At 37.7% G+C, this 19,128-nt stretch overlaps 1 protein-coding gene across 2 annotated transcripts; it reads left to right on the top strand.

Annotated features, from left to right (window-relative positions):
* Positions 1-949: 949 nt before the first annotated feature.
* On the top strand, positions 950-16,762 carry LOC106050512 (uncharacterized). 2 transcript variants are annotated; one of them, XM_056033908.1, is made up of 4 exons: positions 950-1,089; positions 3,560-3,769; positions 13,035-13,175; positions 16,434-16,762. In XM_056033908.1, exons 2-4 carry the CDS (start codon positions 3,692-3,694, stop codon positions 16,647-16,649), a joined length of 435 nt encoding a protein of 144 aa, XP_055889883.1. In that variant the 5' UTR covers positions 950-1,089; positions 3,560-3,691; the 3' UTR covers positions 16,650-16,762. The 2 variants fall into 2 exon arrangements, with proteins under 2 accessions (XP_055889883.1, XP_055889884.1); XM_056033909.1 differs by lacking the exons at positions 950-1,089; positions 3,560-3,769 and adding an exon at positions 5,388-5,544.
* The last annotated feature ends 2,366 nt before the right edge of the window (positions 16,763-19,128 follow it).

Genomic DNA, 19,128 nt, shown 5'->3' with positions numbered 1-19,128 from the left:
TATCTTTCGACCCACACATAAGTCAGCTCTGCAAAGGTCTTTATCTGCAGCTGCGCAGATGGGGCCAGATCCGACCATATTTAACAACAGAGTCAACAAAAACGCTAGCTGTGGCATTCATACTCTCCCGCCTTGACTACTGCAACGCCGTGCTAGCAGGTATACCTGATGACAAAATAGCCAAGCTGCAACGTATACAGAACAACGCCGCTCGAATAGTCCTTAAAAAAACTTGACAAGATTCTGCTACTACGCTCTTGCGCACACTCCATTGGCTTCCCGTGAAAGCGAGAATCGATTACAAGGTCGCCACACTTTGTCATCAGTGTATATATAACAATGAGATGCCCTCGTACCTTAGCGAACTGATTACTCCATATGTCCCCCAGAGAGCCCTGCGCTCAATGGACTCAACGCTTTTAGTAGTGCCACGTTTCTCCCTCAAAAGCTACGGTCTGCGTGCTTTTTCAGTTCACGGACCAAAGGTTTGGAACTCACTCCCCATTGATCTCAGACAGACAACATGCTACACCGCTTTTAAGAAGAACATTAAGACCTGTTTAAAACTTATTTAGATTAACTGTCATTTTAGCTCTCGTGTTTTTGTTTGTAATGTTACAGCGCCTTGAGCCTACATTTTGTTTGTTAACAGCGCTTTATAAATACAATTATTATTATTATTATTGTATTCGGATTTCCGAATTATGAAAAATTGCATGATCTTCATTCTTAGAGATTAAACAAAACTACACTGCCTCCTTATTTACAATATATATATGTTATGGCTGAAATAGATATGAATACTTAACTTTTATACTGCTCATAAATGCTGAATAATAAAGTATACAAAATTGCAAGTCACAAATTTTCGTTTCATAAAACTCTTTAATCGGCCAGTCTATATTTATTTATGTCTATGATCTATATATAAAGTTTCCTTTAAAATTATTGTATTGACGTCATCAAATCAGAAGGTCTTTTGGTTTCCCTCCTTTATTCGGTGCCATAAAAATGGAAGCCTAGCCTAGGGCTTGCCATCATCTTGACGTTCCCCCATACACATTTTAAAAGACAAACTCTTGTGTTTAGGTGAGGCAGCAGTAAAATGGTGTTGTTAAATTTTCTTTTCTAGATTTTGTCGAATTCACAATCATTGTACTGGACCTGATTATATTTGTCAATAACTGAAAGTATCAAAGATAGTGATCTAGACTGCAGTGATTATTACATTTATTTAGAATCTAGATTTAGATCAGATCTAGTCTAGATCTGCATCATTTTGGTGCCTTGGGCCTACAAACTCTGTCTTAAGTTACATCGCCTTTGACGAAGGCGTGTTCCTTTACCTACCGTTTTGGTATTTCCAATATTTAGCGCTCTCAAAAATCTGTTAGTAAAGCAATTTCAAATTATTTGCGCTAAACAAATGACGCTATTCATGAATGGACTCGGGTGCAGTGAACACCTTCATATCATGGTTGCAACGCCACTGCCCTAAGCTATTTGAGACATGGATGCCCCTTGTTATCAACATAAGGCACATTTTCTTTTGCTATTTTTAAAAATGATTGAAATAATCCCTGGAACTATTGGGGGGGGGTACTAAATAAGCGGGGACCCTTAGCCATACCTTGTGTTGTCTAGAGGTAAATCCAGCTTTGATTAAAACAAAACCACTAAGTTCTTGCTCAGTCTACCAAGCGAATAATATCCAACTCTTGTCTACCTAAAGGTATAAATGTACATTCCAAGTAAACTGGATGTAGTGTCAAGCACTGACGAAGGTTCTCTTTAAGTGGATACATAAAACTTCTCTATAGATCTAGGCCTAACCAACTTTCTAACTCACTACATAGTTTAAAAAGTACTAGTCAACCCACGGCGTAAGATACCCCGCTATTTTGCAGGGCCGGCCATAGGCCACTGCAACCTATGCGACCGCAGTGGGCCACACACTTTCATAGGACCCGCGCTAATTCTAGGTGTAAATTATTAAATTAAACCATTTTATAACTTATAACAGATTTTCCGCGGCCGCCTGTTTTACAAGGAGCTCTTGGAAATCTCCTGAAATTGCAAAATATACGAAAAAGTCATGGAAATCTTATGAAATTATTAAAAATCTTTTGAAAACGTATTCAAATCTCATGAAATATATAAATAAAAATTGTCATTTTGGTGTGTCATTCAATATGGAAAACACCAATCCTACGCACGATAAATAAAAACGGCGTTATTCATTACCCCATAATTGTGTCATCTGGTAAAAGAAGCTTCTCGCGCCTCAAACTAAAAATGAAGAATTACTTGAGGTCAACAATTCTCGAAGATAGATTGAAACATTTGGTAATTCTTGCTATTGAGCGTGATCTATGTAGGAAATAAAATTTTTATGATATACTCTATGACTTTGCTACACTCAAGGCTCGAAAGTAATGCTGTACGTTGTAAAGAATGAATAAATGCATAGACAAATTTATTTTCTAATACAAACTCTTAAATTTCACATATTATCCGTATCCCTACCCAAACTTGGCCCCACAACGGTTGAGTCCGGCCCTGCTATTTAGTGACGGGTGAATACAGAATAGATTACTTGTTCTCCCCCCCGCCCCTCTTTTTTTTCTCCGTTAAAACTACTTGAGGTACAAATAAATAAAAAAGAGTGATCTTTCCATGACTTCTTGGCCACAACGGTCCTGCCCTGCTTTTTTGTGATCGGTGAATACTGCTTGTTCTTCCCCCTCTTTTTTTTCGTAGGGTAACTCTAGTCCGTCCGACTTGCAGAAATAATCTTTCCTTTACTTCTTGAGTGTCCAAACTCTTGAGCCATGAAGAGCCATGAAGAGAATTATATTTATAGATATTTAGATCTATAAAAATAAACGAACGTTTGACATTTGAAAAATCAATTTATCACCGAAGGTTTTATTTTTCATTTCTAAGAGGTCCTAAGACTGAAACTTGAGACTATAACATTCGGGTCAAGCCAGAGATAGTTTGGTCAATAACATTTATTTTACAAAGCTTAGATCAACGGTGGCTGAGAGGTTAAGAGCTTGCCTTCCGAACTTGTTGATACTAAAAAGAGAAAAATTTATTTTAAAAAAAAATGTGTTACGTTAATCTTAATGCACATTGGTTCGCGGTGGCAGAGTGGTTCAACGTTTCATTTCTGAAACTCATTCGAATTTCGGTAAAGACTGGGATTTTGAATTTCGGGATTTTTATGGCGCCCCTGAGTTCACCCAACTCTAATGGGTACCTGACTTTAGTTGGGGAAAGTAAAGGCGATTGATCGTTGTGATGGCCACATGACACCCTGCTCGTTTACTGTTGGCAAAGAAACAGAAGGCCCTAACTATCATCTGCCCTATAGATTACAAGTTCTGAAAGGAGAACTGTACTAGTACCTTCAGTATGAAATGAATATATATACTAGGATAATGAAACATGAGCAAACAAAAGTGTACATCGTTTTTATTTGTCCATTTGTTTTACATGTCATAAAAACTCTGTGAAAACAAGGCTCTAATAGTTTTTGTTTGCAACTTCAAAGGTTTGTGCCAGATATCAACGTCTCTTGTCCGACAGCACTGTCAAGCGTCAGGAACCAAAGTCTAGTGTCAACCATCAAAGTCTAGTGTCAACCATCAAATTCTAGTGTCAGCCATCAAAGCCTAGTGTCACCATGGAACCAGAACCTTGTCTGATTTTCACAGAACAAGTCAAATACTATGACAACCCCATGGAATGGCCGGCATTGCAGGTAATAGCCTCCATTCTGATGTATTTTTACTTGATCTAGAATGTGTTCAATACCAATGCTTTTTTTTTAAAGGGTTCCACATTTCGTATAAAGTTTACAAGCGTTTCACAGACTATAGAGTGAAAGAGTCGATGCCCCAAGAGCGAGAAAGTGGTCTCCTGATCTTTAAAGAAAATATTTATTTTTTGGATTGTGTACATTCATATTTGAGAATTGATCCAATGAATAAGATAAAAACCAAAGTTAAACAAACAAAAATATTCAATCACGTGATTTCATATTCTCACTGTTCATGTACGTGTAGGTTTGGTACACTCCCATCAGTCCAAGGCTTCTCACTTCTCTAGACACAAGCTTCACTTCTCTAGACACAAGCTTCACTTCTCTAGACACAAGGCTTCTCACTTCTCTAGACACAAGGCTTCTCACTTCTATAGACACAAGCTTCACTTCTCTAGACACAAGGCTTCTCACTTCTCTAGACACAAGGCTTCTCACTTCTCTAGACACAAGGCTTCTCACTTCTCTAGACACAAGGCTTCTCACTTCTCTAGACACAAGGCTTCTCACTTCTATAGACACAAGCTTCACTTCTCTAGACACAAGCTTCACTTCTGTAGACACAAGGCTTCTCACTTCTATAGACACAAGGCTTCTTACTTCTCTAGACACAAGGCTTCTCACTTCTCTAGACACAAGGCTTCTGACTTCTCTAGACACAAGGCTTCTCACTTCTATAGACACAAGCTTCACTTCTCTAGACACAAGGCTTCTCACTTCTCTAGACACAAGGCTTCTCACTTCTCTAGACACAAGGCTTCTCACTTCTATAGACACAAGCTTCACTTCTCTAGACACAAGCTTCACTTCTCTAGACACAAGGCTTCTCACTTCTCTAGACACAAGGCTTCTCACTTCTCTAGACACAAGGCTTCTCACTTCTCTAGACACAAGGCTTCTCACTTCTCTAGACACAAGGCTTCTCACTTCTCTAGACACAAGCTTCACTTCTCTAGACACAAGGCTTCTCACTTCTCTAGACACAAGGCTTCTCACTTCTATAGACACAAGGCTTCTCACTTCTCTAGACACAAGCTTCACTTCTGTAGACACAAGGCTTCTCACTTCTCTAGACACAAGGCTTCTCACTTCTCTAGACACAAGCTTCACTTCTCTAGACACAAGGCTTCTCACTTCTCTAGACACAAGGCTTCTCACTTCTCTAGACACAAGGATTCTCTAGACACAAGGCTTCTCACTTCTCTAGACACAAGGCTTCTGACTTCTCTAGACACAAGGCTTCTCACTTCTCTAGACACAAGCTTCACTTCTCTAGACACAAGACTTCTCACTTCTCTAGACACAAGGCTTCTCACTTCTCTAGACACAAGCTTCACTTCTCTAGACACAAGGCTTCTCACTTCTCTAGACACAAGGCTTCTCACTTCTCTAGACACAAGGCTCCCCCTCCCGTCCCTCTCACCTCTCTGCACAGAGGCCTCCTCCACACCCCGCCCCGCCCACGTCTTCTTTCCAAAGCACCTGCAACAAGCTTTATTGACAGCTATCGCCCATTAAATGTCTTAATCAATGCCATTAAGTTACCTGCCACATGTAACCCGTGCTGTCAGCTGTACAGCAAGACAATGGCACACGTCAGTCCCAACACACTTGGCACAGATTTGTTTGTTTCTTGCCAGTCACGTCAGCTCTTTTAAAGTCAGAACTAAACATAAAATGTTTAATGTACAGGCATGGCTTCAAACTCCTGTGAGGTAAATGATTTCAATTCTCTCTTTTTTAAGTCTGATAAGAAATCATTCAATTCAATTGTATCTTTACGTTTGATATCCAACCAACCACGCACATTTTATTTTGTGTTATTTAAAAAGAAAATTTTAATTAAAAAAAAAAACAAAGTTTATCGTCATGAAATGTCAAGTTCATCTTCAGGAAATTGTTTGTTTGTTTCGTATCTTTCTTATAATTTTCTTCCCAAGTTTTTTTTAAGATTAGACTTGATTCAAACTTGACATATATTTGAGTTCTGATTGGACACCGCGTTAGATGAAAGTATTATATTACCAACTTTAAGTTTCTAATAAAGTAGGAAAAAAGTGTTGTCAATTTCATGATTTTTTGTGTCGGACTATTTCTTGTGGATGTTAATGTCTGGGTATCAAATTGTGTATTTAATTTGAAGAGCTAGAAATAGTTGATACTAGTTGATATCCAATTAAGAATTTGATTCGTTGTTGTTTTTTTTATCCAATAATTCTAATACATTCGTCGGACATTGTCTATGTGTGTGTGTGTGCGTGTGTGAAAAAGAAAGAAGGTTGAGAAAAACAAATTGTAAAAGAGAAAAAAGAGACAGAAGACGTGAGAAAGAGCGATATAGAGAGAAAGATATATATATAAAGAGAGATATAGAAAGAAAAAGAGATATAAAGAGAAAAAGAGATATAGAGAGAAGTAGAATTATAAAGAGAAAGAATGATATAGGGACAAAGAGTGATATATAGAGAAAGAGAGATCTAGAGAGAAAGAGACATATAGGGAGAAAGAGAGAGATAGAGAAAGTGAAAAAAGAGATATAGAGAGAAAGAGATCTATAAGAAGAAAGAGCTATAGTGTAAAAGATATATATATATATATATATATGGAGAGATAGAGAGAAGACCAGAACTAAAAGGAGACACCAATGAAGGAAGATAAAGTGAGGTGAGAGATGTATAGAGATAAAGAGAGTGATAGAGAAGAAAAATAATAAGAGAGAGGAAACGACGGAAAGTAGAGATACAAATGAAGAGAGAGAGAGAGAGAGAGAATGATAGAATGAAGAGATCAAGAGAAAGAGATTGAGATACATGAAAGAGCAATAGATAAGAAATAAAGACGTTAGAGAGAGAGAGAGAGAGAATCTGACGATATATACAAGTAAAATGCTATCTTTGTTTGGAAACAAATCATTGAGAAGCTAACACAATGGTTGTAGATCCTTGTATGGGAAGTGTCCAAAACTATTAGTCTACTGGACATAGCTGTCAGATGCTCATACTCTGGATGCACTCGGACTGATAAAGATAAGATGCATATCAAATAACGGAACAAACATTTCTCAAGAGGCTCACCAAAAAAGATTATTACCAAATAAGATTATTACGTAAATTGTTTTTTTTTACTACTAAGTAACAAAACTTGTTTGGCCAGGCTCACATTTCTCATTTATTTTGTAACACCACTACCTCGTCGTTTGGACATCAACATTGAACAGAACCAATTAAAGGATGATGGAAAAATTAGTGTCAACATAGAGGAAACATAAGTTTTGGTATTTAAGAAACAAAAAAGAAAACAACTAAAGAAAATAAGAAAAAAGAATTATTGATTACATTTCTATTATATTTTTTTTTATCGACAAGAAAAATTCAAGTCACATATTACAGAAACTGACAGAAAAAACATGTTTTTTTGATGACTTTAGACTTTAACTTACTTAATTACTTACTTTGATGACTTTAGACTTTGACTTACTTACTTTGATGACTTTAGACTTTGACTTACTTTGATGACTTTAGACTTTGACTTACTTACTATGATGACTTTGGACTTTGACTTACTTACTTACTAACCTACAGCATTACTTTTGACACTATTGGGACTTCAAAGAATCTCTACCTATCTTTTCACAAAGCCTTCAAAGGTTTCTTACCGTGTGCATGTCTGTAGCATTATGTAAAGGATGCCTTTTAAACTGGAAGTTAATTTCGAACTATTTGAGATCGATAAGGGGACATCTCGGTTCTAGTGCTTGCAGATGCATAAAAGATAAGCGTCGTTGCTGACAATTCAGCGAGAATGGGTTTTACCATAGACAGAGGGAAGAGCAAGGTGTTCAAGATAAAGGCCTCCAACAATACACCCATTACAGTCCAAGGTGAGGCGCTGGAAGAGGTGGAAAGCCTCACCTATCTCGGCAGTATCATAGACCACCATGTTGTTCATGCCTGCTTTCTTCTCTCTTCTTTCCTTGATCTTCTGAAGAGTTTCTGATGAAATCCACTTCTTGTGGGTGTAAGACTTGGGACCCAGTACTTTAGGCATGTGGAGGCAGGGCCGGTCCTACAGATTACGGGGCCCTATGCGAAACGGATTTGGCGGGGCCAAGTTTGGGTAGGGATACGGATAATAAGTGAAAATTAAGATTTTGTAATAGAAAATAAATTCGTCTTTGCATTTTATTCATACTTTACTAAGTAAAAAATCATCCCGAAATGACATTTTAGTCTGTTTTTCAGGAGATTTGCATGAGTTTTCAGAACATTTTTATAATTTCAGATATTTCTTGACTTTTTCGTATGTTTTGCAATTTCAGGAGAATCCCAGGAACCCTTTAATAATAAGTCAAATAGGTTTAATTCAATAATTTACACCTAGAATTCGCGCGGGGCCTATAAAAGTGCGGCCGCATAGGTTGCAGTGGCCTAAGACCGGCCCTGTGTGGAGGTGACTGTTTCTTTCACTTTCTGCCATGTCTGCTTCTACTGTCTCCTCTTCTAGGAGCTGGAACTTGTTGGATAAGGTGACTTTGATCTCGTCCTGTTTTGTGCAGTCTTTCAATGGTAGTGTAGTGTTGGCGTCGGCTTAGACAGCATCGGGGCTACTCCCTGAGTGTGTGTAGTCTCTTGCTCGTATCCTGAGTATAAAAGTAGCTCACCCGAAGTCAGTCTGTTCTGCCCGTAACCAGTCCATCTTGACTCGCTGATTTCTAAAATGGTGAGGTTGTACCTTTTAATCTCAGCTGCCACTTGCGCTGTCTTCCCAGTTTCATACATGGTCCAGACGTTCCATGTACCGATGGTGGTGGTGGTCCTGGTAGAGATGATGGTCTTCGGCCTGTCAGATTCCAGATGACTCTGGCTTTCACCGACATGCATCATAAACCTTCCAGCTGGAGGTCCATCCTCTGCCAGGTCCGTGACTTCTGTTGATTTGCTGTTGGGTGTTTCTGAAGCTAATGGTTTATCTACAGGGTAGGGTAACCAGCCCTACGCCCAACCCTCCTCCTTTCTCAGCCGGGCTTAGGACCGTCACATGGCGGAGTTCTGAAAGTGTTTCATTAATTCTTGTGCGCTTAAACATTTTAAGTTAATAATTTTGTTTTTTAGTTTTTGCACCTTATCATGTATTTTGTGAAAGTTTGATTTGTTTCATTCATTGTTACACACTTGACAGTATAATGTAGAACAGTTTCCATTGCACACTTGACAGTATAATGTAGAACAGTTTCCATTGCACACTTGACAGTATAATGTAGAACAGTTTCCATTGCACACTTGACAGTATAATGTAGAACAGTTTCCATTGCACACTTGACAGTATAATGTAGAACAGTTTCCATTGCACACTGCGGAAGTCCAATAAAAAGCCCATGTTGATGTAAAGACAAACACCATAAGATGATCGCACCGAGTGACACCCAATCTAGTGAGGCCACTGATACGACCAAAAAGAAATGAAATACAAAAAATCGCACATTCTCACTTCCTTAATTTTGGCTATCAGAGAGTTCTCCTGGCATTTTAGATCTAGATGTAGTCTTACGAATCAGCAGGGATTTATCTTCGCTTCCTCTTTCCCTCTCTCTCTCTCTCTCTCTGTCTCCTTTCTCTCTATCCTGAAGAAAGTAAGATGTCCATCAAAGAAGTAATTTAAAACGTAAATAAAACAATCACATTTTCTACTAATCGATGAGTTCGGCAATGTACACTTAAGATGAGGTCATTTTCTAGTATCATTTGAACAACTGATGTCATTGTATATTTATAAACTATTATTGCTGTTTTAAGACTTGTTTAACAAATATACATTATTGTGTTTTTGTTTTTATCACACTTTTATGACCATTGAACTGTGAAGAGATCTATCACATGTGTAGCCAATGAATGGTTTGGGTATTTGTTGGATATCCATGAAATTGTTCGTACTTTGTACTCTCTCTCTCTAGTGTATTTCTTTAAGGCATTCATTTCTGTTTTCATTCTCATAGTTCATGAAATAGTTTATAGATTTACCGCCTGACAGTTCTAGCGTCTAGCTTCTTTGATTGTTTTTCTTTTTAAAACTCTAAATCTGTTGGCAGAGCAAGGTCTGGGAGAGGCTGGTCTACGTTGCAATCTGGTGACAGAGAAAGGGTTGGGAGTATCTCATTTAGAAGTGGCGATTTTTAGGTGTGAATTGTTTGATTGGGCATGTTTCCTCCCTTTTTTTTTTAAATGTAGGCGACGCCGCATTGCGTATGATTTTAGATTGTAATGAAGTTAGACAACATTTAGTAATGGTCTATGGAAGACCCCCAAGTCTTCACGTCTGACGTAAATCTAGAGACAAAAGCATTCTGTCTAATGTTTCTCCAATCAATACTTTTTTTTTTGTCTGCACTAAGGGTCACGCGGCATTTCGAGTGTGTCTGTTTAGACTGCAGTGGCCTTTAACGGGGGCGCTAGCGCCCGCTGGGGGGGGGGGGGCATTTTCGTGAAATTCGGGGGTGCTGGGAGCCAAAGGAGAGGTAGGGGATCGCTGGGCACAATAGGTGCGGAAAGGGGCGCTGGGCATAAAGGAGTAAAGAGGAAACTAAAGGTGCAGTGGATGTAAACAAATAAAAAAAATATATAAATGACAATTTTTAAACATCAGTTAATCTGTTCAAATTTAGTTGCAGGAAAAAAAATAGATCAACTAAATGATGTCTTCAGTAAAAAGAATGTTACCATAGGAGACACAACAGGCATGTGGCTGCACTTAAATGTTAAAACTGATTTTCTTAGAGGGGGGCGCTGGTTGATTTTTTAAAGAAAAAAAAAACGAAAATGGGGCGGTAGGCCGAAAAAGTCTGAAGACCACTGGTTTAGAGGAATCGTCTAACAATAAACACAATAAAGTTTTAAGCTGCACCTCTGACATAAGTACACTGTGTGTGTGTGTGTACTTTGTGTACTTGTGATAGACAGTGCTCCTGCATTCAAACGTTTTTATTTCTATAAATAGCAAACGCTAATGAAACATTTTGTTTTATTTGTAGCCTACGTTTGCCCTTAAAGCACTTGGGGTCTCTGAACTCTCGTGAGTGGGTGGATGTCCATCAAATCCAGACTTGAAACTTCCAAATCCCCATTTCCTTCCCCTGCCTTCGTACCAACGTTTCTCGTAAAGTGTAACGCACTGGACGCTAGGAAATGAAAAAACCCAGCTTCATAGATCTAGATGAATCTCTTTACTTTTGTCACACCTAAAATGACAGATATTTGCTTCTGGTCTTTGAGATGTATCGATTTATGAACCAGGCCAATCTAAAATGTAATTTATAATTTACTTTACCTTTCAACATAGTTTCCTTGCTTGATGGGAAAAAGAAAATGAAAAGAATTTTTTTTTCAACGTCAGAGTATTTTGTTCCTTCAGTATTCCGTTGACCTTGACATTGTTTTGGAACATAGTCGACTAAAGAAAGCAGGCAGAGTTATTTCTCTGCGTATTTGAACAAGTGGCTGGATGTTTGACGTGCGTACAGGGTTTAAAAACTCGGGACCATCCTTACAATACTCCGAGCTAATAAAATTTGACCATCCAGGTGCATAGCGTATAGATGGTTGGGATTTGGAATGTACACATGAATAGATCCACAAGAACAACATATACAATACTTTCAACAACAACAACATCAACAACAACGAAGTGTAACTGTAATTCAGGGGTGGGGGTGCTATCGCCACTACCACCCTCTCCCTTTCGAAGGGGGGGGGGCGGGCAAATTTTAGTAGAGAAATCACTTAATTTGCATAGAATTCTTTACTTAAGTTAATAATATAGAAACTTTTAGATTATGTCGTCCCCCCCCCCCTTTTTCGAATATACTGGCTGATTTGGGGGGGGAGGGGTGGAGGGGGCCATCGCATCAATCCCACCCTCCCCCCAGCCCTAAATCTTTTTTTATCGATACTTGAACCCATTTGTATGTCGCACCAAGCTCTAATCTCAAATAAAAAAGTTATCATTAAAAAATATAAAATAAACAAGAGTGGTACCACGTGGGTAGTAGTATCAATTAGTTTGGATCAGTCATGTTATTAAAACTACATCTCGTAGAAGCCTTTCCTTCACTCGATTTGACTGTATGCCACATACTAAATCCATCTCTGACTAACTCATCACAAAGGTTGTCAAACATTCTTTTGCCAAACTTGTAAACTCAGTAGACTACTGTTAGAACCGGCCCATGAAAAATGAAAATTATGGAGCTGTTATATGCAAGTTAAAGCTGAAGTCCGAGCCTCGATTCGCTGTTGAATTGCCAGAATACTTTTTGTTGCCATCCTGTAATGGAACAGAGAATTCTTTACCACTCCCCCCCCCCAATTTTGGCAAAAGAGTTCTAGTATTAGCTTTTTGTCTTGTTCCCCACCAAGCAATGGTCTAAGAAAGACAACCTTTTCAAACACACACAGACACACACACACTAAAGTTCTAGTCATTCTGCTATATACTTATAGTAACATACCTATGAAATAGTGTTTCATCTTGAGTGTATAGATTTAGAGCTCATAGTGTGATCTTTTTCGTCGAAGTTTAATGTTATGTGGCAATTACTTGAAAGGATGTGACGCAATAAATACAGCTTTCTACAGCTACTCTCACAAAAGATGACGTTTCTATGAATAATTTTTGTATGTTTACTAGCTTACATTATTTCCTTAGAAACCAAGCATGGTATCATACATAGTGCTAGTGTTTACATTTCTGGTGTCAGAGTGTGGTGTTTCTAAATTACGCATTTAGATAATTATTTTGTATCATGTGGTTTTATTAATTCAGATATAAAAGAATAATGGAATTATTCAATCCTCCTAAACCGTTGGCATTAGAAGGTAAAAATCTGAGAGATGGAAGCAAAAATATAAAAAATACTTTAAAAAAAAAACTAGAAGCATTATGCATACGCCATTTTAATCTGTTCACCTAGTGATACTTTGTGGTCTATTGTTCTTCTTAAATAAGGAGACTTTTTGTTGACAAATCTATTGCTATGCAATACTGAAACAGAAATTTTGTGTTGAAATGAATGGAGTCCTCTCTTGTAAAATGCTTGCCCATGTTTTAGTAACCCTATCGATCAGTGTACTACAATGTGGTGTCAGAAGCAAGTACTTATAGTCGATAATAGAGTGTCCTCAAAATTATCGAGTTGTATTTGTTTCTTTGTCAGCCCATTCCCTACAATGTCCAGTCTGGTCAACTGACTTGGCAGTGGCTGGAGTCTGGACGACTCAGAAGGCTAGGAATACCTCACCGTGAGTCTAAGCACTGTAACATCGTATACAACAGTCAAGTGGCTAGTCTGAACAAAGTAAGTTAAATTTACAACAGTCAAGTGGCTAGTCTGAACAAAATAAGTTAAATATACAACTGTCAAGTGGCTAGTCTGAACAAAATAAGTTAAATATACAACAGTCAAGTGGCTAGTCTGAACAAAATAAGTTAAATATACAACAGTCAAGTGGCTAGTCTGAACAAAATAAGTTAAATATACAACAGTCAAGTGGCTAGTCTGAACAAAATAAGTTAAATTTACAACAGTCAAGTGGCTAGTCTGAACAAAATAAGTTAAATTTACAACAGTCAAGTGGCTAATCTGAACAAAATAAGTTAAATATACAACAGTCAAGTGGCTAGTCTGAACAAAGTAAGTTAAATTTACAACAGTCAAGTGGCTAGTCTGAACAAAGTAAGTTAAATTTACAACAGTCAACTACCTAGGCTGAATAAAGTTAATATCTAGACTCTATTCTAGACTAATTCAAAGTAAGTATCTAGACTAATTCAAGTAAGTATCTAGACTAAGTCAAAAAAGTATCTAAACTAACTCAAGTAAGTAGCATGACTAATTAAAAAAAAAAGTATCTAGACTTTATAAAGTAAATGGCATTATATTGACACTAGGAATGTGACATTTACAACTGGCATATGACGAAACAAATTGTCATGTAATAGAAAAAGGAAATAAAACCCAGGTGAATCCTGGATTTTGTATTCAGGATTTTAAATATGTTGGTCATTGTTCTGGTCTTAAGAGACATTCGTCAACGATTGCTTACAAAGATTCAGATATATAAGAGCATATAGATCTTGTACAATCTGCTTAATGTTGTGAGACTAGATCTATCTAGTGACTGAGTTGCGGCGAGAAATTAAAATATTATTGATAGTCAAGATCAGCCATTTGAGAGGAAAAAAAACTCCTTCAGTCGTAAAATGACTAAAAGTTCATTTCGCAGAACTGTATAGACAGTGGAGCCCTATTCTGAAGAGACATTTCTGTTCACATGCAACGCTTTTAAAGGCTGTATTTGCTTTAGTGGTAAAGGAACTAGCCATTTTGTATTTGGCTCGCTTTTCTTCTAGAGCTGAGGTCAAGGTTTTTTTCCCAGTCCATAACTTTCTGGTCACTCTCTCTCTCCACGTAGAGCGGTCTAGGGCTAGGTTTTTTTCCCAGTCCATAACTTTCTGGTCACTCTCTCTCCACGTAGAGCGGTCTAGGGCTAGGTTTTTTCCCAGTCCATAACTTTCTGGTCACTCTCTCTCCACGTAGAGTGGTGTAGGGCTAGGTTTTTTCCCAGTCCATAACTTTCTGGTCACTCTCTCTCCACGAGGAGTGGTCTAGGGCTAGGTTTTTTCCCAGTCCATAACTTTCTGGTCACTCTCTCTCTCTCTCTCTCCACGTAGAGTGGTCTAGGGCTAGGTTCGCGAGCCACATGCGGCTCTTTGGATGTGAAGCTGCGGCTCTTTAGTTCCATACGCAAATATTATTTATTTTATCGAAACATTTTTTAAAGAAGTTCTGAATCTTTTAACGAAGATTAGGCGCCGATTCTATCTCTCATCCACTTGTACTCGCCTTTCACCACACCCCTCCCCCATTACACGCGTCGTCACTGTTGTCAGTAAGTCGGAAGATCTCGGCCGTCATCGGATGTTTCTATAAAGCTTTTAATTTGCTTTCGACACAAGACGGATTGGCGTCTTAACCACTGTGACGTATAGTTTGCTGTTTCAAGTAAATGAGTTGGAAGCGAATTATCTTCTCAAAGTTAGAAGCAATCTATAAGTGATGCTAATCTGGCAAGCTTTGCGGTACCACTAGAAATTACACAAAAAGCCAAACCATTTACAGATGGTATGTCGAAGATTGTTTCCTAAGTGCATCTGAGGAACTGTTTCGTGATTTAAAAAACAAACCAGAAATCTTGAAAAAAACAAACAAACAAAGATTTGCCAATATCTGCTGAAACAGTACAAAATAGAATAGTTAAAATGTCTTCAAATTTATCATATTTGCAGGTGAAAGATATTCAACTTTCTTCTGCCGTATCACTTGCTATAGATTAGTCTTGCGACTTAAAGACACGGCACAAGTTGCCTTTTTTGTCAGGTATATGTCGTTCCTAGAATTGCTACGTGTACCTCTCTTGTGACAAACTAGAGGTGACGATAGAGCAAATGCTATGCAAAAATACCTTGAAAAAAATAAGATAAAATCATTTCAATAGCAACTAATAGAGCCAGAAGTATGACAGAAAGTTGAATCTAAAATTGCAAGGAAAGGAAAACCCAGCCTGTTTTGGTAGAGGAATCGGTTTGTTTTGAAGAAAAATTAATTCTTTTTGCAGAAGATATTCAGAGCGGTCAATTACTTCATTTTGAATGTCTAAAGCAGTATCGCGATAAACTCAGTGCCACTTTTGACACGAATTACTTCAGCACAGTTATAAAAAAAAATCAGAGGTGAATTTGTTGACAGATTTAGGCAGTTCAAAACCAACAAAACCATTCTAGTATTCCGAGTACACCATATCAACACATATATTAACGAAATCCACAGAGCTGAAAAGCAAGTTGGAAGAGTTGAAGGTCCAGAAATGTATGTACGTAACGTAACAAAAGTGGACAGCTTTAAAAGGAATGCCGCGAATTGCTACAGTGAGGTGAAGTTAGCATTCAAAGTGCTAACTATCTTTGGATCGACTTAGTCTTGTGAGCAAGCGTTCTATTGCATGAATATAATTAAAAGTAAAGTAAGAAGCCAACTAACAAATGAAAGTTTAGAGTCGTGTTTGAAACCAAAAACAACAGTCATGAGCCAAATGTCTCCAAACTTTCTAAAACCATACCAAGCAAATGCTCCCATTGAATTTATTTGCTCGATTATCTTATTTGTTGTGAAAAACACTACTTATAAATGAATTCTTTCTTTTTTTTTTCATTTTAAAAAATTCATTGTTTGAGAACTATTTATAGTTGGCAAGAAAAAATCTTTGTGGCTCTTTAACAACTTCAAAATCTTGTAAATTATAATTTTTGGCTCTTCCGACTTAAAAGGTTGCCGACCCCTGGTCTAGGGGCTAGGTTTTTCTTCAGTATTTGTTTTTCTAGGTCATCGTTTTTCCTCAAGCCTTCCTTTTTTTTAATGTTCATCATGATTTGTTTCGTTTTCTTCTCTAGATCAATCACCAAAAAGATCTATATTTTTATTTTTCTAATATTATTCTGTTTTAACATAGTTATCTTTTCTCGAAAAGGTCTCTGTAAAAGGTCTCTTATTTTTTAGGTCATGAATCAGAAGCCAACAGACCGTCCACCCTGTATCGATGACCTCATGGTCAACACCAAACGGTGGACAACCAACTCTCTGGCGCCATTCTACACTCACCAGAAAAGAATCTGTGGTTATTTTTTCTCCAGGGATACTGACCATCGTCTGCACAAACACGGAATCCCGCCAAGTGACCTTGTGGCATGGAGAAGCACCTACGGATCTAAATGATCCAGAAACTCAAAGAGATTTAAAGAAAGGAAAAAAAGTACCTAAAGCATTGGATTCAAGCTAAAAGTATTATCGTATCAAATATTTATGGAATAAACAAAAGCCCCATACAATGTTTTGAATTTGTTTGATGGATGCAGGGCGCTGGAATCTATGTGAATACTTGTAAGTGTGTCAGAATGATCGTGTACATTTCAAGTGCATGGTTCTGTTGTAGGAAGTAGGTGTGTTTTGGCTCTAGGGGCCTGCCAGCATAACCAAAAAAAGTCTCTTAGGCATCATAAGCATCACGGTTGAAGGTCAAGCTGACTTCTGTTGAGAAATCAAATGTGGTGAAATGTGTCAAAAGTCAAAATACATTTCCCCCAACATGATGTCAAATATTTTTTTCAACGTGTGGGATTTTGAAACTCAATTACAGGCCTACAATCCTCTGTAAGAGTCTAAAACTAAGGTCCAGGCCTGCAATCCTCTGTAAGAGTCTAAAACTAAGGTCCAGGCCTGCAATCCTCTGTAAGAGTCTAAAACTAAGGTCCAGGCCTGCAATCCTCTGTAAGAGTCTAAAACTAAGGTCAAGACCTGCAATCCTCTGTAAGAGTCTAAAACTAAGGTCCAGACCTGCACTTAATAGACAATCTCTTGTAAGTGTCTAAAACTAAGGTCCAGACCTGCACTTACTAGACAATCTCTTGTAAGAGTCAATGTCTAGACCTATCGTCTCCAATAGAAACGGCTTTTTGTTGTGCTTGACCTATAATCCCAATATTTAGCTTCAAATACTAAATCAGGGGTTCCCTGAAACAATGTAGTCGCTCTAATATTTACTAAACTCTCTCGTATCTCCACTCGAGCTGATGTTTTGAGCACCTAAAGGCAACAAGCAAACTGTCTCTCAGATATCCACTCCCCCCCCCCGGTCTACAAAAGAGATTGGACGTAGTGCACTGAGTATGCTATAAGCAGGAAAGTTGCGCTATACACAAGCAATTCAAAAACAAAGAGTAAAAAGCCTGTCTTGGTTTAACTTCGCTTTGTAGATGAAACCTTTTTCATTCTCTAGAAAATTAAGACATGCGGGGTTCAATAAAAAAAAATATATGACTTAAAATGCAAATCACGTTCTGAAAACTTGTCTGAAAAGGACTCATCGGATGATCATGATATGGTACTTCACTAAACTTTAGTACACTTGAACTGTTTCGCCATCTCATTAGTAACTAATGGTCTACAAGTCAAAGAATCAGAAGATGTTCAATTCTCTTACGACTGTTAGTTATCCTTGAATATAACAATCTTAGTGCAGTTATCCAAACTGGTTAAAAGATTGTCTTCTCTTGAGCTTTGGATTACATATTAATAACAATTTGTAATATAGACTTCTCTAAGTAAACTAGTCTCATTTAGTTTCGTACTTAGGTCACGTGTGACTGTCACGTGAGAGTACAGACATTGACATTGTCTTATTTTAATTTCGTTTTCTGGGTTAATGAAAGCGGACTCTCTCTCTCTCTCTCTCTCTCTCTCTCTTTCTGTGTGTGTGTGTGTGTCTGTTATATATTTATTATATACTGCTCAATGGTAAATATATTGAATCTAATTTTAGCCTATATTATCATTATTATTATTACTGTTATTGTTATTACTATTATCCTATTAAATAAATAACTAAACTAATAGACTTTCTCTGGAACTGGCTGGTTTGATAGCTTTGAATGGGGAACACAAAATTCATTGCTGTTCCCTGACCCAGTCTCACAGATCCTAAGGTTTAGGGCCTCTAACGTGTCTGCAAGGTGAGTTGTCACCATCCCTTCTTTTGAGATCAAAATAGAGAAGATTATTATTTGGTTAACTTTAAAATTGCTTGATCCCCAAGTGTAGGCTTTTGTATTATTATTATTATTATTATTATTATTATTATTTGGTAGTGAATTAATTTTCATTCTCTGGCACTGCCAGGATCCAGCTTCGTTAAAGAGAAACAAAATTCATTGTAGTCTCCCTTTGACAGTGTCCACTGAGAAATGTTCTAATGATGTGGCAGCTCTGCAGCAATACCGCCCTTTGACAAGGTAATAAAGATCCTCTTAGGAATGCTTAGGGTTTCGAAGGTGTCTGCGAGGTCAGTTGTCATTATCCCTTGGGTTGCTATATAACAACAGGGAGTATTGAGTGTATTACAACTTTAGTTAGTTCCCTTTGTTACTTAATCTCTAAACTTTCATTTTCATTCTTTCTTCGTTGTTCAATTTCAGTTTCCCCTCATAATTATAATAATAATGATTATCATTCCACTGAGGAATTTTGTGGTGATGTTGCAGGTCTGGTGGACAATGTCCAATTGTAGTAAACAAAAGAGGACATTTGAAAAAACCTAGCGTACATCTGGTAACCACAACGTCTTTTCCATGCGTTTTATTTAAGCATCGTGGCTTTTTTTTAAAGGATCACTAATATTAATACCAATATCACCATCATT

The sequence above is a fragment of the Biomphalaria glabrata genome, chromosome 6 (assembly GCF_947242115.1).
Source record: "Biomphalaria glabrata chromosome 6, xgBioGlab47.1, whole genome shotgun sequence".
Lineage (NCBI taxonomy): Eukaryota > Metazoa > Mollusca > Gastropoda > Planorbidae > Biomphalaria > Biomphalaria glabrata.
The sequence above is the reverse complement of the archived record's forward strand: the minus strand, read 5'-3'. Positions and strand labels throughout refer to the sequence as shown.